The sequence below is a fragment of the Heloderma suspectum genome, chromosome 10 (genome assembly GCF_057233095.1).
Source record: "Heloderma suspectum isolate Gila_16-S chromosome 10, 16-S_ref, whole genome shotgun sequence".
Lineage (NCBI taxonomy): Eukaryota > Metazoa > Chordata > Lepidosauria > Squamata > Helodermatidae > Heloderma > Heloderma suspectum.
In genome coordinates, this window is record NC_139467.1 from 30918846 (window position 1) to 30945240 (window position 26395).

General features: G+C 49.4%; 1 protein-coding gene across 2 annotated transcripts in view; it reads left to right on the forward strand.

Moving 5' to 3' along the window:
- Window positions 1–18391: 18391 nt before the first annotated feature.
- CD164L2 (CD164 molecule like 2) overlaps window positions 18392–26395 on the forward strand; it is a 47868-nt gene continuing 39864 nt past the window's right edge. For both annotated transcript variants that reach the window (XM_084815753.1, XM_084815752.1), the window contains exon 1: window positions 18392–18595. In XM_084815753.1, coding sequence (XP_084671879.1) covers window positions 18511–18595 — 85 coding nt within the window. In that variant the 5' untranslated portion in view covers window positions 18392–18510. The remainder of the gene's footprint in view (window positions 18596–26395) is intronic.

The following is a 26395-nucleotide window of genomic DNA, read 5'->3' on the forward strand; positions in this document are numbered from 1 at the left end:
TTATAAAAGCACACAAGCGTTTAGACAAGTTAATTGTTGGGAAAAGCCAGGATAAGCAAGGAAGTTTTTAATCATCAAAAGCACGTGATCGCCAGTGCCTGATGTATCCCAGAGGGGAGCTCATGGCAGAGGGAGGGTGCCACCACAGGGAAGGCCCATTGCTGTGTTGCTACCTGATGAGACTCAGCAGGTTGTGGCACAAACAACAAGGCTTGCCCTCAAGGTCGTAGTAGTCTAACAGATCTACATAGGGGGAGATTATCTTTCAGGTAACTTGGTCCTAAATGGTTTAGAAGCAGACTTGGGAGCACAGCGAAACAAATCTATGAGAAGGAGGAAACCTGGCCACACATCCCATAACATCACTCAAACCCATTTGTTGACCCCATTGCCAAGCATCACACCCCCATCCTAGATTTGAGGGACACCCCCCCCACACACACACACACATCAGAACTTAATATGCTAATTCCTCCTGGCAGGGCAGAAGCAGACAACCTGGCTAATTTCAAGTTCAATTCTCCAAAGTGAGAACAAACACAACCCTAGGAAGCGGTTCCTCCTTGCCTCCAAAGGGACCATCCATGGCTCACCCCCAGCCACCCCCACACTTGTTCAGACTTGCTTGCACTCTGTCTCTGCCCATTCATCATATCTACTCATCACAAATTAATTCTCTGAGTGCTGATCTTAGGTACTCAGAACCGTACCTATGACGAACAAGGAGGAGGCATCAGCAGGCTTAGGAGAACCCCAAGGTTTGCAGAAGTACAACCTTCGGGGGGGAACCCTAATAGAACAACTCCCCCAAACCCTAGGCTAATGATGAGAACTAAGCATGCTCAGTGGCCACACAGTGCTGTCTGGCTGGCATGTGTGTGTGCGCATGAAATGCAGTACACTGAGAGAGGGCAGGGCTGGCCGGTTGGCACCCTAAACAGAAGCACTCCATACCACAACGTTTTGTTGCAGCTCCCATTTGTTCTTGTTAAGATTTCCCAGAATGGGTTGTTCTCTGAATCTCAACAGAAGCAGAGGGGGAGGACTTCCCCCTCCCCCTCCTGCTCTCTTAGACTGCTGCAGATCAGAACACTGCTAGTGCGGGCGCATGAGTGCACATGCACACAAACGTGTGCGCATCCAGAGATGGCTTCTCCCCTTCACAGGAGACGTACTCGCAGTCCGCCTTGCTGCTTCCATCCTTGAGGAAGTCATCATTACTGTGTTAATTTCCAGAGCTCATAAATAAGGAGTAAAAGCCAGCCCATTAAAGTGGTTATTAATATTCCAGGCAGCTACACGGAGAAGCTACAAAGTGTTCATGCGGAGATCCCTGCACTTAGGATGAGGAATTAGCTAGAAGCAGTGATGTGGACTCTGACAGCTCTGTGCTGCTAGGTTTACAATTCATCCCGCCCCCCTACACACACACACACACACACACACACACACACATTTCATTTCAGGTTGTAGCAAAAGGAATCAAGTTTGTAGTATTTGAATAGTGCAACTTTTGTGGGTATTTTAAAAAGTCACTTTCCCAAACCTAGTAGTTATGCTCAGAGGCAGAGAGCATCATATGCATGTGCATGCATGTATGGCTCACAGCCCCTCCTCCCAGCTGATGCCAGCTGTGTTCCTGGGGGGTGAAAACATTGGGCACTCCTATTATCACATTTGCCCGCTATCACCCTTTCCACTTTGTCACCTTTCTTCTGCTGAGGGTCTCCTTTGCAACTGCAGAACAGGCAGAAATTCAGCTGGAAAAGAACTGTCCATTGCTGCATCTTCAAGGTTGCATCGTTTGAATTTCTGCCTGTTGTGTAGCTGCCCAGCTTCATGCTGTTTGTTGGAGCCCTGCCAGATTATTTTTAAAAAGAGTGGCATCCTTAACTCACAGCTGCATAGCTCTGATAAAACAGTCGCCTTGGAGGAAAAGTACAGGATGATGACACCAGGGTGTATGGTGCACTAAATTGGCAAAGGTGTGGAATGCTCTCAGGAACACCCTGCCTTCCACAGCTGGATGGAACCAGAATTAGGAACAATTGGGGAAGCTGCTTTATTGCCTGTTTCATCCTTCTCCAACCTGGCGCCCTCCAGATGCTCTAGACTACAATTCCCACCAGCATGGCTATACTGGCTGGGAATTATGGGAGTTGTAATCCATCACATCTGGAGAACACCAGATTGGGGAAGGCTCTACAGCAGGGGTGGACAATCCGCAGATCACAGGCCACAGGCCCCCTCGGTGCAGCTCCCGGACTCCCCTGCCACACCTCTGAAATTTGCAACAGTGGCAAAAAAATGTTGTCAGTATGCCACCAGAAACCAGTGGCAAACCACTATGGAATGCTAGAATGGTCAAAAGTAGCTTGTTCTCAAGCTGGATTCAGCCACTGTGGGATTCCATAGCTGTTTGCCATTGAGAATCGGTGGCAGATTGGCGGGGGTTTTGATGCCACCGCCAAATTTCAGGGGGTGCCCAACAGCAGGAGGGTGGCTTGTGGGGGGGAGGGCAAAAATGGCCCTGGGGATGTCCCAAAGTTGCCCACACCTGCTCTACAGGGTCTCAGCAATCTGAGGTACTTCTTGTCACCCGACCCTTTTTACTGTGGAGATGCTGCGTATTAGGCGTGGAGGATATTCCGCATGCAAAGCCTGGGGCTCTGCCACTGAGCTGTGGTCCTTCCCCAACTGTAAAGGTTGGGGTTGCAGAGCACATGGTGTACCTTTGGCAGCTCTTTCCCAACAAGCACGCATTTGGCAAAATGGAGGTGCGCTCAGTCTTCATCCATGCCGGCGCACATGGTGTTCTCCCACCCACAGGTATACTTCTTTTCCTGCACAGGAAAAATGTCACATCTGAAATAGCTCCTTGTAGGTAGAGGAGGCCTTTTGAAATGGAGGATTGTGACAAAACGATGCTCTTGCAACACAAGGCTGCTCTTCGCTTGCTCCATACAGCACCTCCTGCTGGGGAAAGCGAGGACTGCCGCAACGGTTGAGAACTTCCCCGTGGCAAAGTGGTCCCTTGGTCCATCCCACAGTTCTCCTTCCTCAAAAAAGCTACTCACCACCCAGTTGCAACACTGGCTTTTTAAAAAAGGAGAAAAAGAGGGGTGCCAGGACTCCAATGAGATCCTCCAAACAGGATCCCTTCCCTCTCATTTCAAATGCATGGAGGTAGGCTGCAGTGAGGGAAATGCATTGGGCAAGACATGCTCGGAGGCATTCTTATTGTCTTCTGCATGCATTTCCGGAGCCGACACCTAGCACTGGAGAAAAAGAAAGACTCCACGGCTGAGTGCTGCAGAGATTTAGCCTAATCCCACCAGGTCATGCTCAGTCCTCTGCCAGCCCTAGTCCTTTAAGCAGGATCCTGAAGACCATCTCTCTCTCTCTGTCTCTCTCTGTCTCTCTCTCTCTCACTGTCTCTCTCTCTCTCTCTCTCTCTCTCACTGTCTCTCTCTCTCTCTCTCACACACACACACACACACACACACACACAACACACACACACTCCTATTGAGTCAGACTACAAAGCAAATGAAAAGCGTCTCGCTCTCCAGGGCCCAGTCTGCTGCCTACTTTGATTAGGATTCCACACACCCTTCCTTTCCCCGCTTCCTCTGATGAGCTGACAGAGCGGAGTTAGCAGTCAGGGAAACATCATGTGTTGCTGCTGCGGTGGCTTTTTCCTTTCCCAGGAATTAACGTCACCAGGCAAGGACGTGAGGACCCCGTCAGAGCAGCACCCCTTGGCTCACACACTGATTCCTAATCCAGCAATAACAGTCGCTCATGTAGGCCTACCAGCTCAACTCAGCTGCTGCTGCTGCAGTCACCGGGAGTGGGAGACCTACGCCAATCACATCCAGAAGCCTCATTCCTCCTTGGCCAATTGCCGATGGGATATAACAGCATCCGGAAAATTTCTTAGGAACCAAATAGGGTCAGAAGAATCCAGCAACTGCTCTCCTGCTTCAGCCATTGTCAGGGTCGCCACTCATGAAACACAACAGAGTGCGGAAGCTCCATTGACTATGCATTTCATGCAACAGCGTCATCTACCTGATCCATTTAAATGTTTTGCTTTGGAATATATTCATCACATCCCTTTTAAATGCACTGTGTTGACTGAAGTATTGGCCAAGAGGGAAGCCTTCTGGATACATAAACTAAAATCCATGGCTCCGGTGGGCTTAAATGACAAGTTATATCTGTCTCTTTTTCTTTAATTGAATCCTTCACATCCTTTTCTGGCCATAATTTTAACATGTGTCCCTCATATTAATTGGACCTTAACATATATGTAGGGATGTATGAACCCCCCCAATGTCCGGTCTGGGAGGGTCCACAGTGGGGAAATCTGGGCCATCTGGAGCTCCGCAGATTTCCCTGGAGCCCTGGTGCATCTGCTGGATTTCCGTGTTTCTAAAAGTAACAATAGGATAACGGCAGCTGCCATTAGCCAATCGTGGGAAAAATACCGCCTTAAATTGTGTAGTTTACAGCCTTTGTGGCCGTAAAGCACTTCCTTCTATGAAAATTGCAGCCATTCATTCATTCATTTATTTCATTTCTATACCGCCCAATAGCCGAAGCTCTCTGGGCGGTTCACAAAAAATTTATATAGAAGGAAGTGCTTTACAGCGGCAAATGCCATAAATTACGCAATTTACGGCCATTTCCCTCCCGCCCCCCACAATTGGCTAATGGTGGCCGCCATTAGCCGATCATGTCATTTAGAACAGAGGAGAGCCGCCTCATGGGAAATCCGGCTGATCCGGAGGTGAGTGGGATTGGTCCTCTGTGGACTTCGCAGGTCGTATTCTTGAGAATCCAGCCTTATTTGAGTCCGCAGCAGATTCTCTGCCATCCCTACTTATATGTACAGTCACAGTCTTGACTCAAAATAGCTACCTCTGTAAAAGAGGTCACATGGGCACTCTTGATTGTTTTCTGCCCAAAGTGAAACCAGTCTTTGAGAAATGAAATGAGCAGGAGGGGCCCAAATGCAGCAGGGCTGGCTTACCACAGTTTGAAGATATCAAAGTGATGCACATCACCATCAGTGGAGGCTGGTGGCTCCGATGTCAGTGGGGCGGTGCATCTGCTCCGGGTGTCAGTCAGAACTCTAAAGGAGCTCTCCAAGGTGCTTCCGCATTCACCACCCACTGACATTGGAGCCACCAGCCTCCACTGATTACCATCAAAATGGGGCGGGGGGGCGGTTGTCCGATGAGACTGTTAAGCCAGAGTCTAAAATGACCTAATTGCACCACCATCTGGCTTTGCAAGTAGTCTACAGTTAAAGGTCTTTATTTTCCCAGTGGCAGAGAAAAATGTCCTCCCCACTCCCTCTCGATTTCTGTAGGTGCTGGATATTAAACTGAATGGCTGGCAATTCAGTGGCTGGTTTTATCTTTGTCACAGCATCAAGTAGTGCTGTAACTGCTGTTTTGTAAAAAAAAGAAAAGAAAAAAGAAGACATTAAAAGCAAACAACTCCAGTCGTGGAACACTCTCCCCAGACAGGTGATACTTAGTCATGAATTTGGAGGTGTGTGTGGTATGAAATATCCCAGAAACCCTCCAGAAACCACACCGTAACATAGGGGAGGACGACTGCAGGATGTCTGGGGCATTTTTGCCCCTGGACACCTCCCCCCATGCAGGCCGCATATACAGAGCACTCCAGCATCTTATCTTTTAAAGGAAGTTTGCTGTTGAAATTCAGTGGCAAAATGCTCTGTAATGCTAAACGGTTAAATTTAGCTTGTTTGCAAGATAAATTTGACCCTTCTTAGCACTCTGTATCACTAAAGGAGCCATATTGTTTTCTTAATTTATTTCCCACCACTACCAAATTCAGTAGCGCAGAGGGGACCACATGCAGCCCATCGCCCACCCCTGCCATAGGAGCACCAGAAGAGCCCTGCTGGATCAGACCAAAGGTCAGTCTAGTCCAGTGTCATGTTTCCCACTGGCAGCCAGATACCTCTGGGAAGCCCAAAAGTAGGGCATGAAGGTGTTAGCTCTCTCCTGTTGCTCCCCAGGTGGGAAGAGGAGTCTGTTCAGCAGTGTCTCCCAAATGCAAGGGCTGAACCAAGCTCGAACAGCAGTTATATACAGCTAGCCAGATCCTAATTGGTTCTTCACATCACCAGGTCTGGCTGGGTAAACGAGCCACAGTACCTTCTCTGGCCATTGCACAGGTGGTGGTGGTGCAGTGCAGTAAACATCAGGTCAATAACTCTCTCAGCTTCTGGGGTCCCAGATGGCCACATCTCTTTCCCCTGACCCCACCCCCTTTACCCTGACCGCACCCTCTATCCCCTGACCACCAATCGTTTTGTAGTTTCCTGACTTTTGTGCAGTTTTTCCCCATTCTAAAAGGTTGAAATTCTTGTTCTAAGGCTTAGTTACTGGCAGTAGGAGCTTTACTCTATTTTTTTTTGTATTTTGGCCCCTCCTCTGTTGCCTTTGGCCCCACCCACCTCTGGAATGCGGCCCCCGAAACCTTCTCTTAAATGGAATTTGGCCCTTGGGCTGAAAGAGCTTCAACACCCCTGATCCATGACTTAGCTCTCATAGCTTCCCACTTCTTGGTGCTGGAACACTCTTCCTCAAGATTGATCCCTCCAGTCGTTTAGCAACACATAGACCCAGTTTGCACAGTGGCGATTCCTGGGTTGTTTAATCCAGGAATTGCGGGGATTGAGAGTAACACATGAGCTGTGAGTTTGTCATTACCTCTTTTAATCAACAACTCAGGAATGCCCCATTCCTGGATTGCTTTGTGACATGCTGTCAGTGTTCCCCTTATGACCCGGATGCCCTGAGCAACTCCTTAAGGATCTCTTGCCTCCTTAAGAGCCCCACATTCCTTCTTTTAAACTTCCCCTTCCCAATAACATCGGGTTAGGCTGTATGCATGTGGTGATTGGCACGTCAAACACCTGAGTGTTAACCACAACAGTTTACTGGTAAATTAAAGCAAGCAAATTACAACTAAAGGTATTTACAGAATATTGCTGAGTGATATAAAAGGCATTAAGAGAAAATAAAAGCTGCAAAAATGTAACTTCCTCTACCCTACCTTCACTTAGACTTCTCCAGGCTGCTTCTTCCTACTCTGGTCTTCCTCTCTCTTCCTCACTGGCTCTCTCTCCCTTTTCATCCCCTCCTTCCCCAAAACCAAAAGTACTGCTTCAAACCTGGAAAAATGAAACCTCGCTCAGGAAAATGAAACTACTCCTCTCAGGGATACCCTCTCCCAACAAAAAAAACCCAGGCCTCTAAGCCTGGCTTTTTTCTTTTCCTTGCCTCTGCAGGCCTCAAACCTTCACATGTGCGAACCCAGAAAATCTGAGTTATTTATGGGTTAACCAAACAACAAACCATGGGCAATTGTTGGGTTAACTCTGGGTTGTACACAGAGTTTCTGGGTTCACACATTATGAAACAACCCAGGAATGGGGCGTTCCTGGATTGTTGATTAAAAGCAGAAATGACAATCACACAGCTCATGTACCTCGCAGCTCATGTGCTTCACTCGTCCCTGCAATTCTTGGGTTAAACAACCCAGGAATTGCCACCACGACATACGAACTGGATCATTGGCTCACTGGAACAGAGAAGCTGGCTGCTACACACCAATGGTGTAATTTTGGCATCGACGTTCTGGTCACACGGTTAGTTCTGGTCCATGTGCGTACTTGCCATGCCAGCATACCAATCCTGTTTTCCTGCACTGCTTCCCTAATAACATTGTTTGGAGATAAAGAGCAAACAACAAGGCTGGTATCTATCTGGCTATTCATACAAATAATATTTCAGAAGGATTGTCTGGAAGACGTGTAGCTAGAGAAATCTCCACTCCTCTTCACAGAGAGAGAGAGAGAGAGAACACATGTCTCTCCTGAGCGTAATTTTGGCCTGGATTTTCAAAAGGGCTCTCCCAGTTCTGGAAGTCTTGTTGCCATAGTAACAGTCATTGAGTGATTTACTGCTCCCATGTGGAGGGTTTAGGCTACAGCTGCTCGCCTCACCCCCTGCTCCTGTCCTGTGTCTGTACTCTGCTTTTGCCTCAGAGCCACAGGAACCCTGAAACCAGACCTCCAAACCTGCTCTTCTGTATCATCGTAGGACAGGTTGTGAGAGTCAGCCGCCCTGGAGATTGAGAGCATGGCCTAAACATAGTTAAGGGCAAGACTTATCTATAAAAGTTGCAAATGTAAAGGTTTCATTGCCATTTCAGTCTGGCCTTTACTATTTTTCCCCTTTACACCCATGAGTATGTGTACCTGCCAACTGAGGAGAATCACACGACATGCATCTGATGAAGTGGGTTCTAGTCCATGAAAGCTGATGCCACCCTAAAATGTGTTACAGCGCAATCCTAACCATGTTTACTCAGAAAGAAGCTGTGCTGGCTGGGGCATGCTGGGAGCTGTAGGGCTTATTTCTGTGTAAACATGCATAGGACTGCATCCTTAGTCTTTGAGGTGACACACGACTCTTGGTTGTTTTTATTGTCTTTAAGTTGTGCTGCTATTTTGTGTTTGAATGTCACATTCAGTTTAGTATTGCTATTTTATCTTTAAGATCGAGTTGTTTAGCTGTCTAGATTTTCCTAGCTGCCTTGGGAATTGTATATAGAAAGGTGGGATAAAAATACTTTAAAATAAAGACATTGGGTAAAATCCAATGTAAATCCTACTTGAGTGATTTACTAGGGTTACTCTCTCCCAACTGTGCCCTCCTGGGTACTCAGTGCAGCACCAACACCAACTTGAGGGTCGGGCGGGGGGGGGGGGGTTGCTGTGGTCTATTGGAATTTGATCTCCCTCTCTAGGCTTCCGGCTCATTCAAGTGCAGATCTTGAGTGTCTGTACGTTGTGTTGGGTACCTGGGACAGATTAGGGATTCTGCTGGTGTACCGTGCACCCCGCTGCCCATCAGACTCCCTGCCTGAGCTGACAGAGGTGGTCTCGGACTTGGTGTTGAGGACCCCTAGGATGATGGTCCTGGGGGATCTCGACTTCCATGCCGAGGCCGCTGTATCCAGGGCGGCTCAGGACTTCATGGCTGCCATGACAACCATGGGGCTGTCCCAACATGTCATCAGCCCAACACATGTAAAAGGACACACGCTTGATCTGATTTTCTCAACTGGGCAGGAGGATGGTGATCTGAAAGTGGGGGAATTAACATCTGTCCCCTTGTCCTGGTCAGATCACTTCCTGCTGAGGTTTAGACTCTCGGCAGCCTTTCCCCTCTGCAAGGGTGGGGAACCTATTGAAATGGTCCACCCCTGGAGGCTAATGGATTCTGATGGATTCCAGAGGGCTCTGGGGGATTTTCCTGCTGGTATGGCTGGTGCTCCTGTCAAAGCCCATTGCACTGTGGAATGCAGAGATGACTCGGGCAGCTGACACGATTGCGTCCAAGTGCTCTCTCCCCCTCAGCAGAGCCCAGCCAGTTCCTTGGTATACACCCAAGCTAAGGGCAATGAAGCAAGAGGGGAGACAGCTAGAAAGCAGGTGGAGGAAAACTCGTGCTGAGTCTGACTGAACACAGGTTAGAGCTCATTATCAAGCCTACTCTGTGGCAGTGAGTGTGGCAAAGAGACAGTTCTTTGCTACCAGCATTGTATCTTCTCAGTGTTGTCCAGCGGAGCTTTTCTGAAAGGTTCGCAGCCTGTAACATTCTAGGCCAGGGAGAGAGACTTGGGAATAGGGATGTACGAAAGTTCCGCCACGGATCTCGGGGAGGCCGAATGCCAGCGCATTCGGCCCCCCGAAATCGGTGGCGGAACGGCCTGCCCCCCATGCCCCCCCGGGACGGGACTTACCTTGGGCGGATCTTCCTGGTGGCGGCAGCTCCGGCGGCGTCTCCGGTGCGGCAGCGGCGGCCGGTCTTCCAACCGGCTGCCGCCACCGCCATTTCCAGGTTAAAAAAAAAACAAAAACAAAAAAACATGATAGGCTATGTAAAGATTTATGTAGCCTATCACGGCTAGATTTCAAAAAAACACCGTGATAGGCTATGTAAATGTTTACATAGCCTATCACGGCTGACTTTAAAAAAAAAAAACCCATGCGTACGCAAATGGCGGCGGCCATGGCCGCCGCCATTTGCGTTCCTTATTTTGGCACGTCTTAGTCTACGTAAACATTTACATAGACTAAGACGGCAAAAATAAGGGGAACGCAAATAGCGTAGACGCTACGCTATTTGCGTTCCCCTTATTTTCGCCGTCTTAGTCTACGTAAATGTTTACGTAGACTAAGACGTGCCAAAATAAGGAACGCAAATGGTGGCGGCCATGGCTGCTGCCATTTGCGTACACGCGTGTTTTGTTTTTAAATCAGCCGTGATAGGCTATGTAAACATTTACGTAGCCTATCACGGCTGACTGCAGGGATGCAAACGGCGGCAGCTACAGCCGCCATTTGCGTCCCTGCTAGCCAGCGGCCGGATGTCCGGCTACTGGCGGAGCCAGCCGGCGGCTCCGCAGAATCTCTGCGGAGCACAGCCGGTCAGCCAGGATTCCGGGGGGGAGGAACGGAGCGCCTCCCCCCCCCCCCGTCCAGGATTCTGGGGGGAGGGACGGAGCGCCTCCCCCCCACCACCATCAGCATAATCCCCAAAAGGTAAGTGATTTTCGTACATCCCTACTTGGGAACCCTCGGTAGCATGCTGTGATGGGTTTGCACAGCACTTTGACTGAACATGAACTGGACACCATGATTAATGCAGTTCCATTGGTAGAGGTGTCCAGAGCACTGTCTGGTCCACTTTTATTGGATGAGTTTCAGTTATTGAGGCCTGATGTGGACAAGGTGCTTGGCCAAGTCCAGTTGACCACTTGTGTGCTTGACCCTTGCCCTTCATGGCTTATTATATCAAACAAGGAGGGGATGTCTGGCTGGGTCCAGGAGGTTGTAAATTCCTCCTTGAGAGAGGGAGTGGTGCTGGCCTCTTTAAAAGAGGTGGTAATCAGGCCACTGCTGAAAAAGCCTAACCTGGACCCGGAGGATGTTAACAACTATAGGTCGGTGGCTGACATCCCCTTCCAGGGCAAGGTGCTTGAGTGGGTGGTTGCAAGACAACTCCAGGCACTCTTGAATGAAACGGATTATCTAAATCTATTTCAATCGGGCTTCAGGTCTGGTTTTGGAATGGAAACTACTTTGGTCACCCTGTGGGATGACCTCTACCAGGAGAGGGACAGGGGGAGTGCGACCCTGTTGATTCTCCTGGACCTCTCAGCAGCTTTTGATACCATTGACCATGGTATCTTTCTGGATAGGTTGTCTGGGAATTGGAGGCACTGCACTGCAGTGGTTCCACTCCTAGTTGGATGGCCAATTCCAGAAGGTGGTGCTGGGGGATTATTGTTCTGTGCCATGGCAATTATGTAGGGATGGCGGAGAATTCTGCCATGGACTCCAATGAGGCCGGATTCTTTAGAATCCAGCCCCCCGGAGTCCGTGGCAGAATGGACCATTCCCCTCTGCCACCCTGCAAAATTATCCCCGGATGGACCCTACCTGCTGCTGACTGGTCCAGTCCAGTCTGTCTGCTGCCCTGGTCTGTGGCCACAAATGGCGTCCAGCGTAGTGGACACAATTTGCATCCCTACTTTAGCCGTGATAGGCTACGTAAATATTTACATACCCTATCATGGCTAAAGCAGGGACGCAAATGGCATAGCAGACTCCATTTGAGTCCCTGCTCTTTGCCATGATAGGCTACATAAATATTTACGTAGCCTATCATGGCTAAAGCAGGGACGCAAATGGCGTCCACTATGCCGGATGCCATTTGCGGCCGCAGACCTGCAGCAGATGGAAGTCCAGCTGCGGACGGACCCGGCCAGTGGCTCTGTGGACTCGCCGCAGAGCGGAGCAGGCCAGGGAGGATTCCAGGGGGAGGGACGGATCACCTCCCCCCCCTTCGCGGACGCCCTGGACCGGAACAGTGAGTGGGGTTCATACACCCGTACAATTATACCATGGGGTTCCACAGGGCTCTATTTTATCCCCCATGCTATTCAACATCTACATGAAACCACTGGGGGAGCTTATCCGGAGGTGTGGGCTGAGGTGCCATCCATATGTGGATGACACCCAGCTCTACCTCTCTCATCAAACCCAGGTGAGGCAGTGGCTGTTCTGAATCAGTGCCTGAGCACAGTAATAGGAAGAGGGCCAATAAACTGAAACTAAATCTAGACAAGATGGAGGTATTGTTAGTGGGTGGTTCATCTGCCTGGCTAGGTGATATTCAACCTGTTCTGGAGGGGCTTGCACTCCCCCTAAAGGATCAGGTTCGTAGTTTGGGGGATGCCCTTGGACCCAGAACTGTCACTTGAGGCACAGGTGAACTCAGTGGCACGGAACACTTTTTATCAGCTTAGGCTGGTATACCAACTATGCCCTTATCTGGACAGATATAGCCTAGCTACAATTATCCATGCTCCGATAACTTCTTGTCTGGATTACTGCAGCGCGTTATACATGGGGCTGCCTTTGAAAACAGTCTGGAAACTTCAGCTAGTCCAAAATAGGGCAGCAAGATTGTTAACAGGGACTGGCCAATGAGATCACATTACGCCACTACTTTTCCAGCTGCACTGGCTGCCAGTCCATTCCGGGCCCGATTCAAAGTGCTGATATTAACATTCAAAGCCCTTAACGGCTTGGGGCCAAGTTGTCTGAAGGATCGCCTCCTCTCATATGTGCCTGCCTGGACCCTAAGATCATCCTCAGTGGTCCTTCTCCGTGAGCCCCTGCCAAAGGAAGTGAGGCGGGTGGCTACCAGGAAGAGGGCCTTTTCTGCTGTGGCACCCTGGCTGTGGAATGAGCTCCCTAGTGAGGTTCGCCTGGCATCGACATTGTATTCCTTCCAGCGCCAGGTGAAGACCTTTTTATTCTCCCAGGCATTTTTGCTTTTTAGCTTCCTAGTCTTTTAGCTTTGGTGCTTTAAATCTGTATTTTAAATATCTGCATTGCTGCTAGGTTATATTGTTATATTGTGGTTTTCATGCGTTTATATTTTATATTGTTTTATCCTGTGCTTTTTGGTTTTAATTTTTGTGAACTGCCCAGAGAGTGTAGGCTATTGGGCGGTATAGAAATGAAATAAACAAATAAATAAATAAATTACATTGAAATGAATGGGATTTAGTCATGACTAACTTAAGGCCCATTCATTTCACTGGCTGTACTCTAAGTAGGACTTCTATTGGATTTTACCCATTGCAGACATGGAGGGGGGGTGCACATGTGTTCATGACCCACAAAAATAATTCACCCTGCGAAGTGGAAGGCTTTCACTTACATAAAAGTTCTGCCCACAAACAGAAGGCTGGCTCAGCCACAAAAGCTTTCCATAACAGCTGATCAATGCAAAGCACAAGCTGGTATTTTTTCATCCTATGGGACTAATAGCAAACCCATTCTCCAAGTACCATTCTTTCTATAGCCAAAACAGCAACACTCATGCACAAGAGGGGAGATCTCAGTAGGCTTAGGGGGACTCCAAGGTTTGCAGAAAGAAAGAAAGAAAGAAAGAAAGAAAGAGTGTGGGGAGGGAGGCAAAAACAGCCCAATGAGGCCTGAGCTTGCCGAATGCTGACTGACAGTTACGGAGGAATGGAGTGCTCAGAATCCTGAACAGCAGCACTTCCAACTGCAACATTTTGTTGCAGGTTGCCCACTTGTGTAATCAGAGTGCTATTGTGGGACACATGAGTCGCGCTTTCTCAGCACAGCCTACCTCACATGGTTGTGGTGAATATTAAATAGAAAGGGCGGAAAAATTGTAAAACACAACTGAGCTCCTTGGAGGAAGAGTGGGGTAAACATGTTATTTCCCATCGAGCGCTGCCTGTCCTAATGAGATTTGGAGTTGGTCAGAAGTGACCTTTAAGGGATCTCTGATGCCTAGCCTAGTTGTACAAGATTCAGGGTCAGTGAGAGGCCAACAGTTTAGCCTGGCACATCCTCATTAGCTCTTTACGGTCAGCAAATATCTGAAGGGCTTCCTCTCCCACCAACCCCTAACAAATGTGCTAAGTGGAACAGACGAAGATAGGAAGCCACCTTATACTGGTCCATCTAGCCGAGTATTGTCCACACTGACTGGCAGCAGCTCTCCAGGGTTTCAGGCAGGAATTTTTCCAGCCTTACTTGGAGACACCAGGGATTGAACCTGGGATCTTCTGCCTGCAAAGCAGGTGCTCTGCCACTGAGCCACGGTCCTTCCTCAGTGGGTGTCTAGGAAAGCTTTTCCAAACCCGTTGTCCTCCTGATGGGTTTGCCACAATTCCCATCATCCCAGCCAGCACAGCTGAGGGTGATGGGGGTTGTAGTCCAGCACATCTCAAGTGTGCCAGCTTGGGGAAGGCTGGTCTACAAAAATTCAAGCAGTTTGGGAGGGGGGAAGTTGCAGCTGGAAGAGATTCTGGCTGGAGGTAAGTAAACTCAAATGGAGTTTTGGAGGCTTCAGGTGCAAGCTCCCCCACCTCACCCCGCCCTGCAACCTATTGCAGGAGCCTACAACTCCCATCAGGCCTCACCATTGACTATGCTGTCTAGGACTAGTGGGAGCTGTGGGCCATAACATCTGGACAGCCAAAAGTTGCCCACCCCTGGCGTAGAGACTTTTCATTCCACTTTGGTGGAGCAGTCTAGTTTAACATTGGGAGGATGTTTCTGGGTTTGCTGTAATATGCCAGTATCCCACTAGGGGGAGATTTTAGCTAACATTATTCTCAACTTCTCATCATCACACAAGCTTATATTTTAGATTTTCCCAGATAGACATTTGATTAGGTGAATTTCACGCATTGGTTTTACAGGTATGAGTATTAAAGCCACTGTGAAAAGCAGATAGGCCATAATGTGTGAAAAAGAGGGAGAGAGTTTACTTCTCTGAAAAGATGGATATGTGTACCTATTATGAGGCATGTTACAAAATGCCAAGAATCTTACAACAAAAAAGTTACACCCTCAGGAGCCTTTCTATTTTATTGGCCCAGTTCACACATAACAACTATTGGTTAAACAACCTACAGTTAGTTGGGGCCGCATGGCAGTGAACGAGCGCACAGCGTCCTGCCTGCTCACCACTTCCACTTTCCATCAGCTTTCAGAAACAACACAGGAACGCCCCATATTAAACCCATGGCTTATTGTTGGGCTAAAACACTAGGTTGCTTGTAGGGATGCATGGATTTTCTTAAATCTGTTTCATCTGTGTTTCACAGACTGACATGCATCTTTCATTCTATCGTCCACTCATTGACAAAATCAGTATTTCTGTAGGGATGTAAGAGAATTTTGTTCCACTTGCACAAGTGCACATTAGCAGTAATGCACATTAGTGCAAGCATGCACTTGCGCTAGTGTGCATTAGCGCTAGTGTGAATTTGCACAAATCCCACCCCTGCACCCAAAGTAAAAAACTGGTCCACAAGTCCATGGAATCCACACAACTCAGAAAAAGCCAGTTCACTGCAGACCCACAGGTCAGATTCATAGAAATCCATAGTCATTTGAATTTGTTGCAGATTTCTCCAACATCCCTAGTTGCATGTCTCTCAACATTCCAGAGTTCCAGATTCAGACAGTCGCATCAAACAGCTCAGAAATGGAGCCTTCCTGGGTTGTTTACAAAAGCGGATGCAACGGCAAGCAGGACAGAGGCAGTGTGCTCACTTGCTCCGCTACAGGCACACCAATTCATGGGCTAAACAACCCATGAATTGGTGTTACGTGCGAACCAGGCCAGTGTGTGAATAAATTCCTTAGGCTCCCTTCCGTAGGCATTTTGTGGCCTGATCCAATGGGCACAAATGAGAAATGTGGCTGTTCTTTTCTAAAGGCATCACTGAAATGTATCTTGATTTATATCTTCCTGGCACTGGCAGAGTGGGAGTCAAAACTAGTCTTTGCCTCATCTAGGGGAGCTGCCAAGCAACCATCTAGAGGAGGAGATGGCTTAAAAATTGGTACTACAGAAAGAAAATAATTTCCTGCTTGGCTGTGCATTGCAATATTCATATATGTTTAATATCCCAGTGATCAAGCTGACATCACTTTCCTGTTAGCTTAAGATCTTAACCAGTTAACTTTCTTTCTCTCCCAATTTGCTTCCACCTAAAGGCTGGGAAAGACCCCTGCCTAAGTCCCTGGAGAACTACTGTCTGTTGGCATATGCTGGGACTGGTGGACCTTTCTTTCTGTCAAGGGACCACGATGGCAGAAGATGATGCTGAAGCCAGCAGTGGGTGGGGCCAGAGCCAAAAGTTTGCAGGGTCACCCTTCTCTCTCCCTGTCCCCGCCCCAGTCCTCCCCATTTAACACAATCTCTTTTTTACCTGTCTCGGCTTTACTTAAAGCTTTAGCTGCCAGGAACTAAGCCTGGGAAGCATTTCAACCTTATAGAAGGGAGGAGAAACTACACAAAAGCTGAGAAATTATCAAACTACTGGTGGCTGGGGGGGGCAGGGGAAGGGAGGCATCTGGGGAGTGCTGGAAAGCCAGATTGGGACCCATGAATGGCTGGATTTGGCCCACGGGCATCAGGTTCCCTACCTCTGTCCTAAAGTGTCAAGGCCCCCCCGCCCCCAAATCACTTCCTCTCCCAAATGTGGCAATCCAGGCGTGGCAAAACTGCTACCCCAAAAGCAGTTCTGTGAAATAGGATAAAACCTGCATATAGAGATGTTCAGCGTAACCCTTCCAGGCAAAGCACCCTCAGCGGGAGAGCTTCTTCCTATGTTGCTGGGCTCCTGGTCATGGGCTTACCTGGTGGCGGCGGGGGCAGGGACCCATTTTAATTCCCCACCATGCCTTTGATGGACACCATTTACTTTTCCCAGCAAGCTAGAGGGTGTTACATCAGGGCACAGCAGGAAATTAAAATAGCCACCTGCTGCAAGCACCAGGTAAGCCCATGACCGGGGTCCCAATCTGAGCATTAGCTCTGGTGTGCCCCGCCAAGGCACCAGGTTCCCACTAAGGTGCTGTGCGCTGATGGTGATCAGTGTAGGATGATCCCATAGTTTTCGTACTGTATGTATATATGCTGGGAAGGCCTTTGGAATTTGAGTTTTGCAAGGTAAGGTTGCAATCATTGGCACATTTACCTGGGAGTAGCGATGTATGGATTTTGTTCCATCTGTGTTTTGCGCATTGTCAGGCATCTTCCATTCCGTCCAGTGGAGGCTGGTGGCTCCGATGTCAATGGGGCAGTGAATCTGCTCCAGGTTTCAGTCAGAACTCTAAAGGAGCTATCCAAGGGGCTTCCTCCTTTAGAGTTCTGACTGAAACCCAGTACGGATTCATTGCCCCACTGACATTGGAGCCACCAGCCTCCACTGCTTCCGTCATCCACTCATTGACAGAATCGGATGTTACGTATGAGAATTTCGTTCATGTTTGCCAATGCGCGTTACTGCAAATGCGCATTTACACAAATCCCTGCAAAAGTTAAAAAAAATAATCCATATGTCCATGGAATCCAAGTGATGCTGGGAAAGGTAGCCCACTGTGGAATCCCCAGATTGGATTCTTAAAAATCCAAACTCTTTTGAATCTGTTGCAGATTTCTCCGACTTCCCTGCCTGGGAGCAAACCCCATTCAACATAGTGGGACTGACTTCCGAGACAACATGCCTAAGCTTCTGTTGTAAATAATTTGACAGCTACTGGCTTTGTTTTTGTTTCCCCTTGCATTTCTAATAGTTCTTGTTGTTGTTATTATTATTATTATTAAATGAATGTATTGTGAACTGCCTCGAGCTTATGCAGCGATGATAGGGCTAAAAGAAAAGAACAGCAAAGTAAGAAGATACGCTCGCTTCTCAGCCCTCCCCACCCCGCACTTGCTGCAAAATACACGTATGGGAGCATGCACGCGTGACTCTTGGCACGTGGCTGTCCACTGTCTCTTCTTGCACACCCAGCGGAATTCTGCGCCATCCTAGGTGTAGCGGTCCCGGGGCACGAGGGGACAGCACTCTCCACGTGCTCAGAGGACGTCCTTTTCTGCCACCATTTGACCTGACGTGACAGGGTGTATATAGAAGAACCCCGGCACGGAAAGCCGACGGCTGAACTGCAGCTCAAATTCTAGCCCGGGCGAGGGCTCGTCGGGCTCAGGTTCCCCCGGGTCGGCGATTGCTCGGAATAACAAAAGAGGAGCGGGGCGAGGACGCGCCCCGCTGGAGGGGGTGGAGCTGCTTCCCCCCCCGCACCCCCCGCCGGCGCACCTGCCCGCCCCGCCCCCTGGATCCCGCCCCGCCCCGCCCCGCCCGTGCGCGCATGTGCCCGCCACCTGCTGTCGCTGGTTTCCCAGGCGCCCTGATCACTTTCTAGTGGGTCGCCGTTACCAAAGTGAAAAACAAGCACCCGAGCCGGGCGCTCTCAGCCGCCGCCGCCGCCGCCGCCGCCGCCGCCTCTGCTCGCCCCGAGGAGGACGCACAGCCATGCCTGCGGCCCGCCCCTGGCCGCTCCGGGCGGCGCTCCTCTGCGCCCTGCTCTACGCGCGCGGCGGGCTGGCGAGCCAGGCAGGTGGGTGAGAGCGCGCGGGGCTCTCTTCTGGGTCCGATCCCCTCTGCCCGCCCGCCCGCCCCGGTCCTGATCCACCCCACGCGGCCCTCCGCGTGGAGCCAAGACTGGGGGGGACCCCCTCCCCCTCCCCTCCCCCTCCCTCTCTCCCTGGGAAGGAGCGTGTCTTCCCTTCCGTGGGGAGGGCGCGCGGGGGAGAGAGAAGTTCGGGAGATCTCGGCCTGACCTCGTTTTCCTGGAGGTGGGCTGGATGGCGCAACAACGGCCGGCTCTTGGGTGGGGCGGGCCGGCGGGCTGCTTCGCGGGGCCGTGCGGAGTTGGTCAACCCCCCCCCACTCGCACGCACCGCCCCCGCCCCTTGGGAGAGCCTCCGGGTGACCTGAGTAGTTCGAGCATGAAGGCACTTCCCAGTTCCTTTCGTGGTGCCTTGCTCAGGAAGAGCCGCCCCTGTTCTTCTTTATTGTCCTGGAATGCCTCCATAGGAAGTCGCCTCTGCTAGGATTAATGTGCCAGCTGCGTGCGTCCCTCAGCTTTTCTCAACCTGGTGCCTTCCGAATCTTTTGGACTTTTGGACTCAACTCCCATCACCGCCCCCCCCCCAGCCTTTCCTCTAAGGTATTGCCCCTGGGCGGCACAAGATGACCCACCACCGGAGGTGGGAGAACATATGATGCCCTCCCCCCCCCCCGCTGCCTCTCCCCCAACACACATAATCCTCATAACAGCCCTGTGAGGTGGGTTAGACTAGAAGGACCAGCCCTACCATTAGGCAGAGTGAGGCAGCCACATCAGGTGGCAGATGCTGGGAGGCAGGGAGTTGCAGCAAAGTGTTACAGGACAGAGCTGTGTGTGTCCGGCGGCCTGTCCTGAGCCCTCTAAGCTAGCCTGCTGCCCTCTGATGCGGTAGCAAATGCTGACCTGTCACCAGTGCCAAAGTAAAGATTCAGCTGCTACTGTGGCCGTCTTCTGGATGTGGGATGGGGATAGGTGCTATCTTGCCCTTCCCTTCAGGCAGCAAAATGTCTTGGGCCAGCTCTCGTTTAGAGAGAGAGAGAGAGCAGCTCACCCTAGGTCACCAAGTAAGTTTCATGAGCCACTCTGCATTTGAACCCAGGTCTTATGGGTCAAAGTTTGAGGCTCAGTCCACCAATCCACCTTGTGTGGATGGCTTACACATGTGCGTTTGTCACTCAGTAACCACAACATAAAGTGGCAACTGGCATGTACAAATGGGCCATCATGTTCATATAATATCCTTTTATGTCACCATGGAATGATGTGGGGCTTTTTGGTGAACTCAGTTCACACATTTGGCTTCAGGTTGCCAAGGGTTTGTTCAGATCCAGAGTTAAGGCACTACGTGTGATATTGAGTGGGCCCATGGTTTGGGAAAGCATGTGTCTGCCACCACAGAGGTGACCATGTGTGAACCGCACCATCATATGTATGATTGTGCAATTCTTTGGCCAGGATATCTGTGATCCAGGTGTAGCCCTATTTGGAGGGGAAAGGAGTATGAACGCCCGGCATGTGTTTGTAAATGCAAAGGCCTGACTTGCATGTGAGCATGCTGTCTGCTCTTTGCCGTGTGTGGGACGATACTTGTCTGAATGTCTGAACCTGCCCCAGATGCAGAGTTCTCACATGTAGAGCACTCAAGTAGCAAAAGAGCATGTGTGAATCAGCCCTGCGTAACCACCACACATGTGGATTTCCCATTTGGAAAGCTGCGGTTGGCTGTGTGCATATATGTTGGTTTGTGTGCATGTGAGATGATTGCACAATATGACCTCATGTGGGTAGCATGTTAATTCTTGTGTGCCAGTGACTTCTGTGCAAGGGTATTTGGAAACCCATGGCATGAGTTCTCTCCATCCACTTCTTGTTAGCACTGTGTAGCTCCAGTCCTTGTCAGCATTCAATCTAAGATATTTAATTTTTTTTTTTTTATAAAGTGGGTGGATCCATACAGTTGCTTTTCTCCTACTCTGAGTGGGTTTTCATTCCTCCTGAAAAGATAATCCGCTTGTTCATATGAACAGCCTAAAATGCATTGGCCTCCCTGGTCAGCAAACCTGTTTTTTAAGGTTTCCCAAATGCAAGGAGGCTGGGGAAGTGAATGGATCAGCCTTCCCCCAGCTCAATGCCCCCTAGATATCTTAGACTATAATACCCATCACTGTTAGTCAGCATGCCCATGCTGGCTGGGCATGATGGAGTTGTAGTCGATGCATCAAGAGACTCCTGCACTGTGTGTGTGTGTGTCCTCTTTTGAACGTGCTTTATCATCAGCATGGTATGTCATGTGAACCAGAGCTGGATCTGCAAGGTCTGAGTTTGGCCATGGCACTCTGCTTTTGCCAGGTTGGTGTGTCTGTGCCTAATTTACGTTTTGAAGTTGTTTGAGGATAGCAATGCGGGATGGATGAATTGTAAATGTAATCTGAATCCTTGGGAACAGGGCCGGAAAGAAAAATAAGTTACTTCTCAAAGCAATTAAAATGCTTTAAGGCAAGGCACAGCATGGTAAGTGTTGTGTAAACTCTCAAAGCTCTTTAAATGGCTGCCCTCCGGAGACCAGCCCTCCCCGTGTACCTTAGGGCAGGGGTGGACAGGCTTCAGGCTTGCACGATCTGTTTCGTTCTTGGGGGGTTTTATAAGAACGCTGAGATCTACAGACCACTACCAGACACAACATGGTGGCTCAGGGTCCAATTATGGACTGCACTCCATGAACCATACACAAAGATATATGCACATCTACATGTGAGTTATCAGCAATCGGGGATTTTAATGCAACACTCTAAAACTGGACAGCAGAGCTGAACAAAGATCTGGTCAAAAGCAACCAATTAGTACTCCTCTATTTTACAAATGACAAACACTGAGGCTGAGAAATAAGAAATTAGCACATGGCTATTGGGAGCCAGAAGAGATCTACTGCAGATCACCCAGAGATACCCCAGAAAAATGAAGGAATCCTGATTCTTTAAGGAAAGGGCAGAAGCTCAGTGGTAGAGTACCTGCTTTGCATGTTGAAAGTCCTGGGATCAGTCCCTGGCATCTCCAGGGAGGGTGAGGAAAGAATCCTGCCTGAAACCCTGGAGAGCCACTGCTGATCAGTGCCAACAGTACTGAACTAGATGGACCAGTGTTCTGTCTTGTTATAATACAGCGACCTATATTCCTGTGTTTTGTAATGCAGTGAAGCATGAGTTTCCTTTATAGCCCCCTGACCCTACAGCATAAACGCTCCCCTATATGGTTGGGGACACCTTTACCTTTTTTATATTAAAAATAAAAACTGAAAGCTCCTTTAAAATATGCTAATCCTTCACATTATAATCCTTCACATTTATCTTCTCAGCGTAGGTTGCATTGTTCCCATTTTACAGATGGAACAGTATAGGAAATGGCTTGTCCAAGGTCACCCAGCAAATTTGGGGGCTGCATAGAGCAAGGGATGGGGAGGGGGACCTCCAGAGTAGAGTGGGCAAAGGCTGAATTTGGCCTGTCAGGCCTCCCCATCCGGCCCATGAATTCTATTTATTTTATTACTTTATTTAAAACATGTCTTGGTCGCCTTTCAGAGCAGAAGTCCTCACAGAAATACAATACATAAAAACAGTTAAAATATTAAAAGTGATACAAACAACGATAACAGCCAACAATAAAGCCAACCTTTGCCCAAGTCCCATGAGCAGCACTTCTCTGGGGCTTCACTCACCCCCTCACCTTTCCCAGTGAAGGAGTGAAGCTGGCTCAGTGTGAGTGAAGCTGGCTCAGCGTGCTTGTGTGTGTTGGGGGGGGGGATGTGCCAGCAGTGGCCCTGCCCACTCTGGGCTGTGGCTCCGCCCACTGCTGGCATATGCCATTGCCCAGTGCCGTTGCCCTGGGCCAATTCCCACCCTGAGCATAGGAAGTTCGAATCTAAGCCTACCTAAGCCTGCAAACCTGCCCACGCTTACTCTGAAGTAAGCCCCGTTGAACTCGGTCAGGTTTCCTACTGAGTAAACCTGCATAGCTCAGGTTGTCAGTTGCTGGGTTCCAGGTCTCTTTCTGTTGGGCTGCACCCACCATTTAGCCATGACTGATGTCAGCTGAGCGGCCTTGAGAGAGCAACTGATTTTATCTAAGGTGAGCAGATGCATTCAGAGGACACAGCTCTGGCACTGTTAACACCCCTGAAGAAGGCAGCTCTCTTGCTGTGAGCGTTTCTTTGACATGACAGGGTAAAGAATGCATTGCCCCTCTGCTTGACTTGGGTTGAAATGGATAAAACTGGGAAATTAAGGCATCCCGATGAACCCGGCTCCTGTGCTTTTCAGGGTGCCAGAGAAGAAGGGATTGTGGCAAGTGCAGTTTGTCATGACCCAATTGCTGCTCAGGTGAGAAACTGCGGTCCCTTAATTCCCCCCTCCCCCAATCTATACAGGTCTTAAAAGTGCCTGAGCTGTGTCTTCTTTAATGCATCTGGTCAACTTAGGCAAAGTGATTGCTGTCTCAAAACTGCTAAGTTGACATCAAGGACCGCTAAGTGTCCCATGCTTTAAAAAATGGAGATGGGCTGTGGCTCAGTGGCAGAGCACCTGCTTTGTATGCCGAAGGTCCCAGTTTTGATCCCCAGGTTGGTAGCAGGGTGCAAATAAAGCTGTTGGAGAAGGTGGCATGGAAGCAGCAATGGCCCCCGTCTCCCAGTGATCATCAAGAAAGTAGGATGACAGAGGGCAAAGGGATATTCTTTAGTTTCACACCAGTGGTGTAGTGGAGGCAGGGCGCACAGGGACACAGCGCTGTCACCATGGACGCTGGCATCATCTGCCACCCCACTCCCCCCTCAAGCTTCCCTGTTCTCTCCGAGCTTAGCTGCGATCCTCACAGTAGCTGGGGGGGGGGGGGATTAATTTTCCTACCAACTATATATTGTTCCCTGTTGTAATGCAAACTGTTTTACCCTTAGTTTTACCAAAGACCTGCTGCTGATAGAGATGATAGAGATGAAGATTGCTAGAACTGATTAGTTGATATGGATCAATGCAGCTGCCTGCAATTTTTGGACTCTCCTTGGGGGGAGTGGCTATAGGGACTGTCACGATGGGCGCCTGTACTTCAAATTTTACTACTACACTACTGTTCCACAAACAGAGCTTGAATTGCAATCCTTCCATCTGGGATTACCAGGGCCGGCCCTACCATTAGGCAGAGTGAGATGGCCACCTCAGGGAGCAGAATTCGGGTGTCATGAAAGGGCTGCAAATGGTTGGTTATTGATTATTCTCTTGACTGCAAGGGAGGGGGAGCGGTGTGTGTGGGGGGGTTCTGCCTCAGGTGCCAAAATATCTCAGGTGGCCTTGGGTACTGACTGTGTCCCTTGACTTGGGCGAGGGATAGAGGGGCACCGTTTGATGCTCTGCCTCAGGTAGTACAATGTGAATGTGTTCAGCTGGCCTTGGAGATTACCTGGAGAAGCTGACGGCGCTCTTGCTCTTTCTGCAAATGGCTTTGAATTGGGCCAGGGCTGACTGTGGGTGATGCACGATGCAAAACTCCGTCCCCTGGGTTACCTTTTCACCTGTTCGGAGAGTGGTGGTGTTTGCTGGCAGGAGCACTAGATGTGGGCTGACCAGATGCGAAGGCGGTTTGGGCTCTTCTACCTTTTGCTCGCCTCATAGAAGGGGGGATTTTGGCATGCGCTGTGTACCCTGCAGAGCAGGGAGAAGATGTACCTGTTGCAATTCCTCCTCAACACACCTGTCAGAGGCCCAGAGGCCCTGTCCTCTTTTGCCTGCCATCCCCGTAAAAATACTTCGTGTGCTGGATCAACTTTTCAGCTGACGTTGAACAACCCCACTTTAGGGGATGCTTGAAATAACTCCTGCAGCCCGCATCTCCAGGGCATGTTTACTCGGAAGCAAGTCCCACTGTCTCAAACAAGGTTTACTCCCAAGCAGGGGTTTTGCAAGACATGTTAAAAGATTTGGGGCCCGGGCCCATAGGACACCAGTCTACGTATGGTAATTTATATCTATAGATGCAAATTTAGGAATAACTATGAGGATTAAATTTCACAGGAGGCAGCCAGTTAATTCCTCATTCAAATCATCTCAAATAAAATAGATTCTGCAGTTAATTTGCACCCTGCCCTAGATAATCCCAACCCACTGTAAAGAGGGTTTTTTTTCTTTCTCAGTTTAATTTGCCATGCAGAGGAAGATTTGGGAGGGGGTGTTTTGCAGCGTGTGAGGAGGGGAGAGTTGACCTTTCCCTTCCCAGCTACAATGACCCTTGGAAATTGCTCCCTGCATGGAAACTAAGTGAGAGAGAAAACCCCTTCTGTTGGCACCAATGAGCAGTCAGGACTCTGTAAAAGTGATCCGGGACCCTGTGAAAGAGATTTGGGGCTGGGCTAAAGGATCCTGGCAATGCCCCAGCTTCCAAGTGCTTAGAATCCCAGCCTTTAGGTGATATTTGCGCTGTGCAGGTCCTGGAAACTATTGTTCGTTTGTTTGTTTGTTTCTATACTGCCCAGTAGCCGAAGCTCTCCGGGTGGTTCACAGAAATTAAAACCACAGAGTCCCAGCATAAAACAAAATAAAATATGAAAGCTTAAAGCCACAATATAACGGTACAGCCAGAATAAAACCTAGCAGCAATGCAGAGATTTAAAATGCAGTTTTAAAACATCAGAGCTAAAGGATTAGGAAGCTAAGATGCTACAATACTGGGAGAATAAAAAAGTCTTCACCTGGCACCGGAAGGAGTACAACGTAGGTGCCAGGCGAACCTCTGTAGGGAGCTCATTCCACAGCCAGGGTGCCACAGCAGAAAAGGGCTCTTCTAGGTAGCCACCGGCCTCACTTCCTTTGGTGAGGGCTCCCGGAGAAGGACCCCTGAGGATGATCTTAGGGTCCAGATAGGCATAAATGAACCATTGTCGTGCAGATGGGCAAGTAGGATCGTTTTGGTACACCTACCCACCCCCCAGGATTCATTTATCATGGGGGCTATTAGATGCGCAAACAGGGCCCCATCTGTGGGGCGTCTGAAACAGATTGGTAGAGATTTTGAAGCAGTCAGCGCTTCTCCCCCCAGCGCCCCCGTCCCTCCCGCTGTCCGATGCAGCATGCCAGCATTCGAAGGCGTTGGGTAAAGCATCCAATTTCTGAGCGTCTGTGCCATGTTAAAAATAACTCTACTCATAAAAAAAACCTGTCAGAAATCTGGAGAACGAAGCCCTACTTTCTTATTGGTTGTGCCACCAGTCCCTCACTGCTAGATTTAAGCAAAAAACAAGAAAAGTGCTGTAACCAGAACACTGTATCCATGGCAATGGGGCCCATCAGCTTTTCAACTTACCCCATAGAAAGGTAGTTGGTTAACTCGTGTGTGTGTGTGTGTGTGTGTGTGTGTGTGTGTGTCTTTCATATTAAGAGAAAAGACTCCCACGCTACCTTGGAAGCTTTCTGTTGCTTATTGACATGCTGGTTCTCAGAGAGTGGGTGTCACCTGCGGATGGTTGCCTCCCACTCTCAAATTCCTCCCAGGGCTGGAATCCTATGCATGCTTTCTTGGAAGGAAGCCACATCGGATTCTTGTGAGCCTTGCTTCTTGGGTAAAGATGCATAGGATCTGGGCTGCGTGGCAGATACCGTCCAGTTCCTTGCTAAGTAGAAAGACTCGATATCTCCAGTATGTGATTCATTAAAATATGCGGAGGGGTGTGGGGAGAGAGACGGTCTCCTCATCCAATTCCTGCTCCCACAGAGCTGCTTGCAGTGGAAGACTGAGCTCTCCACACACTGC